At 32.4% G+C, this 15,260-nt stretch overlaps 1 protein-coding gene across 1 annotated transcript in view; it reads left to right on the top strand.

Moving 5' to 3' along the window:
- Positions 1 to 1,101: 1,101 nt before the first annotated feature.
- The window catches only part of LOC123660426 (GTP-binding protein rho1-like), a 41,776-nt gene continuing 27,617 nt past the window's right edge, over positions 1,102 to 15,260 (top strand). Inside the window, exon 1 of the mRNA XM_045595511.1 lies at positions 1,102 to 1,239. Coding sequence (XP_045451467.1) covers positions 1,102 to 1,239 — 138 coding nt within the window. The remainder of the gene's footprint in view (positions 1,240 to 15,260) is intronic.

Raw genomic sequence — 15,260 nt, 5'->3', positions numbered from 1 at the left:
AGCTAGCATACAAAATTCTGTTACTTTGAATACCTACGTAGGATAAAATTTTAGATTTGTAAAGGTATAATTATACAAACATGGCTAAATTATTTGCGTATAATAATGGTTGACTTAATTTTTTTTTTTATTATTGTTGGGTTTTTTTTTAATAATTGCTTTTTATTTTTTTCATATGACGTTAAATCGTTTTCTTTTCTATATTTAGATAGTGATGTTAAACATTAAATATCTATACTAATATTATAAAACTGACAAGTTTATTTGTTTAAACACTAGTCTCAAGAACTAATGTTTCGAAATGAACAATTATTTTTGTATTGAGTAGTCAATTTTCCGAGAATGGTTATTTGCTATTTTCAATTCCTCCAATTAACGCGTGCTAAACCGCGTGGCACAACTAGTTTGTATAAAAAGTACAGACTTGAGTCATACATATACCGTTTGACTTTCCCTGAAATAATTTCATTGCATTCATGTAAATCAAGGATTTTATAATTACTGGGAAACAAAATGGAGCGCGCTCTTTCACCAGACTTCACTCCCATGACTCGTGGTGTAATTTACACCCTTATTTAATAAACATGCTTTTTAAAAATATGCCTTTCAGGTCTTGAAATTAAGAATATATTTTTTTTATCACTTGTGGCTTAAAACTACGCTGACTTATAATGTTTTTTTTTTTATATGAGGTACCTACAGCATATTCCAACCACTACCTCCAATGATCGCTGATGTTTAAAATATCTTAAAAAGTATTAAAATAATCTTTTCATTACGTTTGAGGCGTACCATTGCGTACTACGCAGTAATAAAACTTGGTTTGTTTTATTTAAAAAATGTATCAAATTATTGTAAATTAAAACTATAAAAATAATTAATTTTCGTATTTTATTTTATCACAATTTTCTCTATTTGTCTGTACAACACACAACACACGAGAACGCTATTAATAATAAGGCTGCCCGTACAGTCTTTAAGTTAGAATATTGTTATTATCCTAATGTAATTTCAAATGTGCAATAAAGTGTTAACACTTTATTAATTCTACTAAATAAAAAACTAAATATTTTAATTTTGTCCACAGATTTAACAAGAAAAATGTGGTCGGGCAAGAAATGTTCGGAGGGTGGCGCCGGTACTCCCACCGAGGAGGAGATCAAAGTGGTGCTGGTAGGAGATACACAGTGTGGCAAAACGTCACTGGTCCAGAGATTCGTCTCAGATACCTTTGTAGAGGTAAGAATATAATAAATATTAGTTTTTATTAATCGTAGCCTAAAGGATATTTGTTTCCGTAATAATGATAAAAAAACCGTGTGGTGTCGTGGGAAACCAGATAGGTACGAAGTTCCTTATTATAAAATATTAATTTATAAAGACACATTTTTTTATATCACTTAGTCGGCAAACAAGCGTACGGCTCACCTGATGGTAAGAGATTACCGTAGCTTATAAGACGCCAGCAACACCAGAGGCATCGCAAGCGCGTTGCCGACCCAATCCCCAATCCTCCCAGGAGCTCTGGTCACCTTACTCACCAACAGGAACACAATACTGCTTGAAAATAGTATTATTTATCTGTGATCTTCTGTAAGGTCGAGGTACTACCCAGTCGGGCTGCTCCAGATTTTGAGCAGGAAATTCCTGCTGTGCCCTACCTAAGTTTACATTATTATAATAATTATCGAATGATATAATAATAGCAAACTACAATAATAACAACGGTCATTACGTAGTATATATATTAGACACTGTATACAGCCATCATATTGAGACTATACATAAAAATCTTACGCTTTTTTATAACGTTACGGACGTTTTTTTCCGGTTAGGTTACCTCTCCGCATCGCTCTATAAGGAACTTAGTTTCAAAATTTAATTCTTACTTGACTCAATCACACACAAAAAGGTTTATTAAAGTTTCGTACACGTAATGATTAAATGTACTCAGATATACATACATTTTATATTGCGTTGACTTTGTTAAAACTGCAATGCTCTTGTGTATTATTCAAAGAAAACAATAGAAAATATATTAATATTGACGTTCGTGAAATATTACCAGTTACTGATTAAACTTTAAAGGCTTAAAATAAAAGTTTAAAATCAAAGTTTTCAATTTAACTTTTAAAAGTATTATCCGTACTTAGTATATCAAACTTTCGTCTTAAGAATAATTTCTAATATAATTTCGTGTAAAATCAATAATAAGTGTCTAAGATCTAAATTAGACGTGACTTTCACCCATCAGGTTAATGGATAAAAATTAAATAATTATCTTCTTTAGTATGTTCAAGGTAAATCGCCAAAAAGTTGGCTGTGATAAATTCCTGGTCAGACTGAATAATAAATTTAATACATACCGACAGTGCAGACGCTGCGTTGGCGCAACAGTCACAGCCATGGATTGTACCTGTTGCGCCGGCGGTTGCGGGTTCGATCCCCGCACACGATAAACATTTGTATTGGCCATACAGGTGTTTTCCGTGGTCTGGGTGTTTGTGCAGTTCTTGTGGGTCTCCCCACCGTGCCTCAGAGAGCACGTTAAGCTATCGGTCCCGGTTGTTATACACCTGATAGCGATCGTTACTCATAGTAAGGAATATATCTGCCAACCCACACTAGAGCAGCGTGGATTAAGCTCTGATCCTTCTCCTACATGGGGAGAGAGACCTATGCCCAGTGGTGGGATATTACAAGCTGAAGCATAACCGTATACCGACAGTATGAACCCTGTAGAAAATATAGACGTTGGGCTATCTATTATTTTTCTGGCATAACCACTGGGTTGGCAGTTTAACTCTATCGCGATTATTTTTTTAATATACTAAAATAAATATAAATAGTTTCCATCCACTACACAGATAGGTGAAGTTCCTGAGTTCGAAGTTCTCTAGTTCGGATCTTCTATAAAATAATACAATACATACCCAAGATTATCTAATGGATAAATTACTTGAATCCTCCCTGAATTCTGCGTTCAAAATTACTTCCTGATAGTTTGTAAATAAGTCGTGTGTTACATTCAGATGTCGTTTTAGAGAAAATTTCGAAACAAGTATATAACCAATCAACAACAACCAATCCTCTCTTTATAACGAAACCTTTGCCAACACTGTGACAATTTGGACCATTGCAGTTCAATACGGAAAAGAAACTGGAACGCAAAACTCTTTACTTACATCATCGTATATCGAGGCACCATTTGCCAGAATTTAACCCTCAAAGCGAGCACCGAAACAAGAGAACCAAAACAAGATTATCGTTGGTATGAGACAACACAATATTCGAGAGATTGTTCGGAAGCGACACGATAGTGACTCTGATGCAAGCGTCCCACTTTTAAATGAGAGTAGGCTTCGTGTGTATAGAATTTGATTTTAATTTTTTACATCAGCGTGTCGAAGATTTTTATCATTTTTACGTAGTTTATTATACCGGTAAATGTACATAATGTATCTCTTTTTATTTTAATTAAAATATGCGTGACTCGGGATATAGACTCTGTTTTATATTTATCTATAATCTATATAAATAAAAATGAATGTTCATATTGCGCATAACTCGAGAATGGCTCGATTAATTTGCCAACTAGCCAATTCTTTTTTGTATGTTCCTTGAAGGCCACGGAAGGTTTTAAAAGTAAAAAAATTAAAAATAATTATTTTTACTATTAACTTTTGACAAAATGAAGTCTGTCCGGGCAGTTAGTATTTAAATAAAAGCCTCGCTTAACTACGCGTTATTATTATAGGAAACTCAAAAAGTACTTATTAGATCTCGATGATATTTAAGTAGAACCACGTGACAAGCATTAGCTTTAGTCAGGTAAATGAAAAATTCGGTTAGTAAATATTAGTATGTATATATTATGTTGCTTTTTATTGAAATCTTACAGAAAATAATTAAAATACAACAATATTTCAAAAGCATTAAAAGATTTAATTTCTCATCTCATTGTCTGGTTGCGGGAGGACCATTATTTTTCATCCAGAGATTCGGAATTACGATTCAACGGGAAAACGATGCCAGCATTTCATCTGGACGTAATTTCGCACTAATTTACCTTTTCGATTTGTAGATATTAAAACGTGATTTATAATTATCGTAGAGGCTTTTTAATCTAAAGGCAGACCGATTTTTTTAACTTAGTTATTTATTTTAATTTATATTTATTTATTCAGTTAAAAAAAATTGTAACAACCATAAATATTTCTAGTAAAAATAGTTAACAACCGTTTTCACTTATTGATTCAGAAAGTTCCAGTAGGGCTGGCAATATCGACTTCGATTCCCGCACGAAATGGTTATTTGTATTTGTGTGATTGTCGTTGGAGGGTTTCTAGTCGTGTCTCAATGATTAGCATGAGCCTCCCTATAGTACCTACTTTGGAGAGACCTTAAATCTTTCGGTCTCAGCTTTCATCAGCTTCTACCTGTTCACGATCTTTACTCTTGGTCGGGAAACTGTCCATCAACCCTAAGTTAGTCAGTCTTTTACTATCCATCAACCCCGAGTTAGTAAGTCTTTTCCTCCGCCATCTCGCCCCATACAGGTGGACGACTGCTCACACGTGGCGGTTTTTTTAGTCAGTAGGAGTTTGGCATAACCCTCTGGCGCCCCCGCGACGAGGTATCCATGATGGATTTTCCCCAGGTACAAAAAAAGTCTTTTCTTATGTAGAAAATAATTTATGCTCAGCAGTCACAATTAATTTTAGCTAAATTCAAAACATTTATAAATGTTATGAAATTCCACAAAACGTGAAACCTTTTTTTATTGTCTTTGTAAAATTTAAAGTGTTCAAAATAATGACTATTACAAATAAAAAGAGCGTCGCGATGTACGTGCGAAGTATACAGACGCGTCTAGAATTGTATTACAGATAATATAATATTTATGAAAATACGTTTTCAGCGTTCCTTGAAATAACGACTGACAATATTCTACAATATTTTAAATTTATTCTATACCAGTTTACATTGTCATTTTTTATTCGTAAATTTACCGTTTTTATATTCTTTTATTTAAAAAAATCGATTGAGGGCTGTCGATTTGAAGCTATGCGCGTAAATATATTTCAATGGTTCCTTTTTTAAACATATCTAGTTATAATCCATAGTTTCGTCACTATTAAAGACATCAGTATTCAAAAAAAAAGTATACACAACCTTTTAGAACCGCTCAATGTAGTTTTATTAAAATTTTGTTCGTTTCTTTAGGAGCATTAATAAACTGTCAAATTTTTTTAGAGTCCAGTGCTATTTCCAATGTTGAAACATTGTCCTATCACACGCCTCTATTATAACTCGTTGCTCGACCACAGGAAGAAATTTTCGATTCAGATTAGTTACATTCGTCCTCGCGATAACCGCTCGATGAATATATTTTATTAGGATTTTAGAAAAGTAGAAAAATATAATTGATACATATAGTAAAATTCTACTAAATCTTTTGTGTTTGAGGGATGTTTTAAGAAAAGCATTTTTTTTAATACTATGATGACTTCGATACGAAACCGCGTTTCGCAGCTAGTATCAAATATTTCATAAAATCAAAATGACATTAACTAAAACTACAATACGTGGTTTAACATGACAAAGTTATACCATCGTGGTATCAAAAACAAGTTTGAGCAAAGCCTCTGTCTAAATTTCCATTACAAGAGTTATGCTTCGCAAAGCACCCGGGAAGCTATTAAAATTTACTAGTACTTACATGTTAAGAATTACATTATTTCTATAAAATACTATCCAATTTATGTGTATATATATTTAGATATATAAAATATATGTTTTTATTAGGTACTACGTAACAGTGTAGGTACGTGTCAGACATTAGTTATACGAGTGAATTTGTAAACTTCAAGTTTTAGGCTTGACTAGCTAACCCGGCAAGCTTAGTATCGCATTGTTTATTTTTTTTTCATTCGCGAATATATATTGATTTTTCAGAATTTTATACACATATCAATAATAATTTTAAATATAATAATAAAATAATATTTAAGCCTGTATTTAATTATCTGGCGGCAGAAAATACCGATTTTACTCGTACTGGTTATTCGAAAAAAAATCGTTACACAAAAATAAATAAAAACAAACTCAAACCAAACGAATATCGACAAACTGAAGCTGAGTTATAAATTAAAAAACATGTGTAAGTGTGTATCTAACACGTCCTAAAACAACATCCTGTGGAGTGTGGATGTTTGCTGTTGATGTTGTATTGTAATCTGTATCTGGATATAATGGATTATACTGTAGACATTGCTCTTTTCATAATATTTTTAAAATTTATTGTACTTTTTTTGTTTGTAGAAAGATACGCCATCGACAGTATCTGTAAATATACGTTTTTAAGTGTATATATATATTAAAGATAACAGACACGTCTTTACATGTTATTTCATTATTACAGCCTATACAGTCCACTGCTGGACATAGGCCTCCACAAGTTTACGCCAAAAATAACGTGAACTCATGTGTTTTGCCCATAGTCACCACGCTGGGCAAGCGGGTTGGTGACCGCAGTACTGGCTTTGTCGCACCGAAGACGCTGCTGCCCGTCTTCGGCCTGTGTATTTCAAAGCCAGCAGTTGGATGGTTATCCCGCCATCGGTCGGCTTCTTAAGTTCCAAGGTGGTTGTGGAACCTTGTTATCCCTTAGTCGCCTCTTACGACACCCACGGGAAGAGAGGGGGTGGCTAAATTCTTTAGTGCCGTAGCCACACAGCACCTTTACATGTTATACAAAATATATATTTTTAATTTTTTAGATAAATTATTTATTTTTTATTTTATTATGATTTGGCGTTGAAAAATACATACAACCCTAAATTTTTACCCTTCTACCACCAACCCCTATTTTTAAATAGCGTTTACGGCAAGACAACGTTTGCCGGGTCAGCTAGTATTCTATATAATTCATCATGTAATGACAAAAACTTAGTTTCAGTCACTTCTATTTTAGACAATGTACCTATAACAATTATAATTATAATGTAGAAATAAATCTAGTAAATTGTTAGTAAATAATCAAAAATAATCTCTTATTTGTACACTATAAGATGAAATAAAACATTAAATCAATACACTGTATAGGCACTACTATTGGTAGCATAAATATTAAAAATGTTTTAACGTAAATATTAAACCTTACATAAGATATAATATCTCACAGTAAGCAAAAATAATAATCTTAAATAAGCAAACAGATTACCGTATATACGGTATATGACCAAGCATTATTATACAGCGGTAAAAGAACTGGAACATTCTTAACAGCGCGTGTATTAACAAATGATGAGTGCTGTTATATAAATATATGTCGTTTGTAGTAATTTTTGATGTCATTGGGTATAACAGTGTAATATATGTATGTTGTTAGTTACACAGTATTAAATTAAATAATAATAAATAAATAAATAAATATCATATAGCATTTACACACATTGTCTGTTCCTAAGATAAGCAAATGAATGCTTGTGTTACATAAGTATCTATATATAAAAAATGAATGGTGTCTATATGTCCTTTATTTCAGCAAAGTGTGGTGCGTGAGCCCACAAAGGTTTCTGAGAAATAAAAAGAGCGTAGCAACGCTGGCAGGGTACTGCTAGTATAAATATATAAATACAAATATTACACCCAGACACAGGTGATATGACCGCCCTTACACTTTTGTAAATTACAATATTGTTATTTACTTTAATATAATTTAAGTGTGCAATAAATTATTAAATAAGTAAATAAATAATGAAATCAATAAATAAATAACTACATTTTTTAAACTGAAGTAGGGCATAGCAAGACATATCTTACTCGAAATCTGGAACAGCTCGACAGGGAAAATATCTCGACCTTAGAGATCACAGTTAAATTATGATACTTTAAACAGTGGTGAGTAAGATGACCAGAGCTCTTGAGGTTGGAGTTAAGATCGACAACACGCTTGCGATGCTTCTGGTGTTGCAGGCGTCTATGAATATAGTAATCGCTTACAATGAGGTGAGCCGTATCCTTGTTTACCGACCTAGTTGTATAAAAAATTTACTTTGCAACAAACAGTTTTTGTCGAGTAAACGTTACAGACTTATACCTAATCAGATGAAAAATTACTGGCATATAAAACAGTAGTCATCATTAGATACATAGTTGTATAAAAGTCTAGATAGATGGCGCTGTGCTGGCAACTGCAGGCTCATCCACAGACTAAAAAATGCGGTTTGGAAATAAATATATTCTTTTTAACTAAATAGAGACAATGACAATACATTTGTACAGTTGCTATGTCGAAATAATGCATTGCAAGTGAATAATTATAATTTAAAACACAGATCTTTGGTTATATTATTGATTGAAGTTACCAACTGTTAGTTTTCCATCTAAAAACATTCTATAAAATCAAGCGTATTTTGATATTATTTTGTTTCATATTTCTACATCGCTCAAGCGCTGCTATCAGTTATCAAGTAGGATTCAATAAAAACATTCACGTTTCAAAATATTATTATAACTGTTTGTTTATTTATGAAAAACCGCGTTACTGTTAACTGATTTCAAAAAAAGGAGGAGGTTCTCAATACGACTGTATTTTTTTATATGTTACCTTATAATTTTACTGGGTGCAACGATGTAGATTTTTTTTTTAATCAAATCTTTTGCTGGTACAAGATCTGATCTGGTCAAGATCTGACGAGTACTTTTAGACTACCGACCTTCGTTGTATTACTTGTCATTTGTATGCAAACACAATAATTCAAATTACGAACGTTTAAATACCTTCCAACAAAAAGTCATAAAAGAGTGGTTAGAACAAAATGGCGGAGAGTGAATGATTACAGACATGTATTACAAACTTGTTTTGATTGATGTATGTGCTTCGCTCTTCATTCGTTGGGATATTTGTTTAGTGCGTTTGACCGACGGTTTTTGCCATTTTCAGAAACGTATGACCGTGTTATTTAAATATATTGTTTATGTGAACTCTTAAGTTTTCTTTTTTTTTAATAACTAACTAACTTCTGTTTTTATTAATATATAAATAATTCTCAAAACATTTAATAAACGTATTGAGATTTATTCTCGACATCAAATTTTTGTCTGTCAATTTTTTGATAGGACCTACCTATAACTTTTATTCGGCGTGAATATAAGAATCTAAGTGAAAATACATATATATTCTTTTATTTCAATATTTATGATAAGAGAGATGTTTTTTAAGTCTTTTTTAAAAGAACGCAGGGGAATAAAGGAGAATAAACGATATGTCTTATGCTTTTTCTAAGAACACTACAATAACATCTAACTGCAAGATATTAGAGCGAATCAGAGAACAAACGAGAATAATCCGCTTCACTGGCTACAAGTCACGACTCTCTTGTTTTTCAAGTGAGTGAAATTACCTTAACTATAAACACGTACCTCATTACTTTTTCTTCGAAAATGTATATAAAATATATAGCAAATTACATAGTATTTTCAGAAATTAAGGGGTTTGCGATAATTGCGCTTTTATCGCGCAATCGATCGCTTCATGACATTACTGATAGTTCGATAATTGTTAAATATATTTTTTTTGAAACGCATCAAAAATCAGGAAAGAGTTTAATGAAATTAACTAAACTAGTTACAAATTAGTTGCGAATTGCTTACCAGTTGCATTATATAACAATTTCAAAAGAATAAGAGCAATAATTGTACATGTTTGAATCGTTCAATCAACAGAACAGATCGAAATTCTTCAAGTCACTAAAATCCATCATTCTTATTAATACAGAGAGTTAAGAGTATTTATTTGAATTAATATATTTCGTGGGATCGGAGAAATAAACATAATACAATATACAAGTATCTTTAACAATAAGTAAACAATTTACTCGTATTGAAACTCAATGCCAAAACTACTCTTCTTTGGTTGCCAGTAATTAAAATCTACACTCATATTATAAATCTAGAATTAGAATTACGGTCTAATAGCGTAGTTAGTGGTAAAAGATGTCAGTATTTGACCATCCTACCAATTCTAGACAGTTTTGGAACTGCTGGTCTGAAGTTAAACTAATGTGAAAAACGCACGCCGGGAAAAAAATGTGTTATGTATTGACATCAATGTATCGTAATTCACTTTTCAATTACTTTATAAATTGTATGCTAAATTTACATTCAACATATGTATGTTTTTTGACCTTCTGTTCCTATTAAATAATTCTATTTTATCAAGTACAACTTTTTAATCAAATTAAAAAAATTCAACTAGTTATCTATATATTAATACGTGAAGAAACGGACGGAGGAGTATGAAATTTCGGACACTTGTAGTTTATAATCATTAAAAAAACATTACACACACTACCATGTATTTGACACACACACGCATATATACTCTTTTGTGTATTGTTAAAGTCTGTGGTTAAATTATGGTCGAATTTCGACCGCTGGGCGACCACTAGTTACATAAATTTATCATTCACTAAAAACGTGTCCCAAAAATGTTTTGAACAAAATATGACATAAAAAAGTCCTCATTCACGTTATTTTTAACATCAAAATATTCATTACAAGCTACTAAAAAGATTTTAATATAAGGTAAAAGCTTGAAACATTCACATTTGACATTTTAAAAATAATTCCATTCATGTATCCGTTTATTTATTCAAACTCGCCCACTATATTCACGTAATTGCCTGCTAGGCGAGTCGCCTTAATAACATGTATATAGCTAAATCTCTTTTCAATTATGAGTAAATAAAGAGAGCAATGTGATTGAAGGACTTCAAGATGCGAATTATATTTATTACTTTAAAAACCCATCTCTACTATTTATAAGAATTATTTTTTTCTAAACAAGTTAAACTTTTTAAAAGTACGATTACGTTTTGATTACATACATTTTTAATAGTATTAAGTCAACTAACCGATCGGTCCCTATGGACACTTGCAACACAAGGAGCAACCTCAGAATACAGAATTCTGTATTCTGAGGGAGTAACACATTGCAAGCGCGTTGTCGACCTTATCCCCGAACCTCCTCAGATCAAACAACCTCACTCACCACAGAAGTACAACACTACTGGAGCGCAGTGTTGTTTGCTTTGAATTTTTGTATTTATTATTATTCCCCTATATTATATTATTATTAGATTGTTGCGAAACAGCAAATAATTGTTTTGAGTCATGAGTTACGCTTAATTAGTCTTGAGAAACAAGATTAAATATAAGTGACTGTTGATAAGTGAAGCACTTAAAATAAATTTGTTTTTTTGATTTGTTTTTTGTTCTTTGTTCGAAATTTGTTCTGGAAAGTCTTAAAAGAAATAGACAAATCACTACACTCGTTAAGTATAACTTTTGTTTACTTTGTTTTGTTTTTATATTAATTTTATTATACAAAATTATTATTCACGACTCTCTCAAACTTAGAAATTTTAACATAAAAAAGATCAAAGTTTTCGCAAAAGTAATTACAAATTGTACTCAGTTTCGAGTTTATTCTTGTTTCTAAATTAAGAACGATCGTTTCGTTCAAGGGACAAAAGTATTTATTTTCGACATTAACTGTTTAATTTTGTAAGAAATCTTATTTAAGACGGGCTTGTTCTTATTTCCTTGAAAGTTCAAGATCCAAATAGTTTTGTAATTATTTTATGAATGTTTTAGAAGAAAGGTTTCAAGTAACCGAACACGAAATTAACATACTATTTCGCATGAATGGTTATTCGCATTTGGGCGGTTGAATGTTCAACGGTGTGTACGTGCATATATTATGGACTATTGTTTTTGACTTAAATTTTGGCACTAATATTTCATACTGCTACCCATCCTTGATACTTTTATCACCCTTGAATACTGACTTTTAATAAGTTTTTGTCATCAAACCCTGTAATAATTTTAAACTTGTTGGTACACAATTTAAAAAACATGTTTAAAAGTACTTTTTTCCTCGCCCTCGAGTCGGTAACTCATATCTGAGGATCGTGGTCAGCTTCAGGATTGCATCGGGTACGAATGATCTGCCTCCCCCGGTTCCTGTCCAGTGCGTCTTTAACGACAGTGTGCAGTGTAGAGATTGGGTACCGAGTCTATTATTTGATCGGTCCATCTTGTTGGTGAACGGCTGCGCGATCTTTTGCCCTCAGTGTTCCCCACGACAAACCAAAGTCCTGGGGATCTTTAAGTCGTGAGTGAATAGGTTACTTCTAGGTAAGCGTGCTCCATCTTAGACCGCATTTTCACTTATCATCAGGTAAAATAGCGGTCAAACGCCAGCCTATCTATGTATAAAAAAAGTCCTTTTCTTACCTATAATATGTCTTAAATTATAATAATTTTGAGTATACCAAAAAAAATTTAAATACAAAACAATAAAAACAGTAGATACGTTAACGAAGGTACTCTTTACTAGTTTATTATAAGAAAAAAGAATATGATGTCCTTTTTATTAGAAATTATATAGATGTTTTATAAATCATCTATAATCTCTTTATTTTTAAATTAAAGATTAATTACAAAAGAGGCAAAAAATATATAAAAATAAACGCCTCATACTAACGGCCCCACTAGATTTCTTCTGTGTCGGGGGACCGCAAACACAAACAATACACAAGCACAAACACCCAGAGCACGGCAAATATCTGTATGGTCAAGATAAATATATCCGGTGAGCTGTGATCGAACCAAATACCAGCAACGGCCATAGGCTAGTGCTCTGATCGCTGCGCTAATGTGTCGTCTAAAAATGAACATAATTGTATTTGCTCGCAAACGAAAAAAAACGACTTCAATTACATCGATAAGTAATACAACGTAAGTAGACGAGAAAAATTAACAAACGCACTAGTCGTCACTACGATTTTCGAGGATTTCCCTCCATTTCTCAGGGATTCCATCATCAGATCCTGATTTCTTTATCATGGTATATTACACTTGGGATATCTCCTTTCCATCAAAAAAAAAAGAATTATCAAAATCGGTTCATAAACGACGAAGTTATCCCCGAACATATACGAGTATATATATATATACGGTCATACGGTCGAATTGAGTAACCTCCTCCTTTTTTGAAGTCGGTTAAAAAACATCGTATTTCAATTTCCGTACTAATGTCGACGTAAGATATATTTTTAAAAATAAATTTCTGAGTAGGTACAAGAAACCTTACTGCTAATTAAGAAAATTTAATTTACTCGATCTCGTCCAATCGAAGTTACGTTTGATATTAATTATATTAATATTAATTAATATGTATAAATTAGTACTCAATAAATACATATTTCTTAACTTTTTCGTGCTAATTTAGTTTTTGATTTTTGTATATTTTCGTTTGTTTTTAATTATGTAGTGTTAAGAGTTATTATATTTTCTAACAAGTAATCATTTTATTAACTAAATTATTAGACGTATGAAAAACATAATTATACATTTCTCGTAAAATATTAAAAAAGCGAAAATTTCATTTTTTATCATTATTTCTAAGATAGGTAAAGTAATGGGCGATTTTTAGAGTTTCAAAACTTTAAGTTGGCAACACTGCTTTATTTGACAACCCATTTAAAAGCTAATTGTTGCTTTTTGATAAGTTTAGTTTATCATTTTATTATAAAGAGACTTACACCGGAGCAACTCTTGCAAATTTTTGAATTTTTTTAATCAAAATAATAGTTCTGTTCTTCAAACTTATCCTCCTCTTCGTCTATTTTATGGTGTAAAAATTATGAGTGCACTAAAATTTAAAAAGGAACCGTTTTCCGGACCACATTTACTATTATTATTATTATTGATAATGTGCATCCCGTGAGACGCCGACCAGTTCGCACCGTAGAAGATGTAGCCGCTATACAGGAAATCATTAACAAAGATCTAAATCAATCAAGTCGTCGCCGTTCTCAGCAACTGGGGTTGTGTCCTTCCTTTATGGAAGATTTTACGAAAGAATCTTGACTTAAAAGCTTTCAAGATTCAACTTGTGCCTTAAAGCCAAACGACCGTCGTATGCGCCAAATTCCGCTAATGGGCTGAATCACAAATTTATATTGATATTAAATTTCCATCCAACATTTTATTCTTCGATGAAACTCATTTTTGGTTGAATCAGTATGTAAATAAGAATAATAGTCGCATTTGGTGTATGCACCAGCTTTTGTCGAAACACCATTAACTACCCCCAAAAAAATACTGTTTGGTGTGCTTAATGGGCTGATGGAGTCATTGGTCCGTATGTCTTTAAAACCGATGATGGTCAGAATGTTGTTGTCAATAGTGAACGATATATGATTAGAATTTTTTTCGTACCTCATTTAGCTGGTATTAATCTTGCTGACATGTAATTTCAACAGGACGGAGCCACATGCCACACAGCGTGCGCTACAATTTATTTACTTAAAGAAACTTTTAATCAAGTATAATTTTACGTAATGGTCCAATTAATTGACCACCAAGATCGTGTAATTTAACCTCAGTAGATTATTTTCTTTCTGGTTATGTAAAAATGTGTGTAAAGGATATAGCCTCCCCATCTCTTCCCGTGGGTGTCGTACATATACATACGGGATAATACAGTCCCACTACCACCTCGGAATTTAAAAAACCGACCGATGGTGGGATAACCATCCAACTGCTGGCTTTGAAATACACAGGCCAAAGACGTCTTCGGTGCAACAAAGCCAGCCCTGCAGTCACCAACCCCAGCCCTGCGGTCACCAACCCGTCTGCCCAGCCTGGTAACTATGGGCTAAACACATTTTTGGCGTGAAATTATGGAGGCCTATGTCCAGAAATGGACTATGATAAGTTGACGTGATGATGAAAATGTGCCAAAAAATCAGAAATATTTCATAATCCAAAGCTCAAACCAAAAAGAAATACAAATCTTAATTCAATTTTCCCATATTGCTATTTTTACGATCTAAGGTAGTGACGACCGGACTTGAATACCACCAAATATAATACCAATTAAATGTTGTAAAAAAATAGAAATATTTAGAACTCCAGTCTTTAAATCAATTTTCTCAGATTCATATTCTTATACTTAACACCTTTTACCGCAGCACGGCAGTATACATGTATAGTTCTCACAAGAAATCCTGGTAATACAGGAATTATAAGGCCTTACCATTTCAAGACTAGTTTCGAAAGCCCATATAAAGAAAGTTTATTAAGCCTCGTGGAACATTCCCGATGACACGATAATTGCACCTTGAAGTAATGAGGAAATCTCTTGAAATGTGTCTCCATGATTTTTCATCTTCATCCCATTA

The sequence above is a fragment of the Melitaea cinxia genome, chromosome 15 (assembly GCF_905220565.1).
Source record: "Melitaea cinxia chromosome 15, ilMelCinx1.1, whole genome shotgun sequence".
Classification (NCBI taxonomy): Eukaryota; Metazoa; Arthropoda; class Insecta; order Lepidoptera; family Nymphalidae; genus Melitaea; species Melitaea cinxia.
The sequence above is the reverse complement of the archived record's forward strand: the minus strand, read 5'-3'. Positions and strand labels throughout refer to the sequence as shown.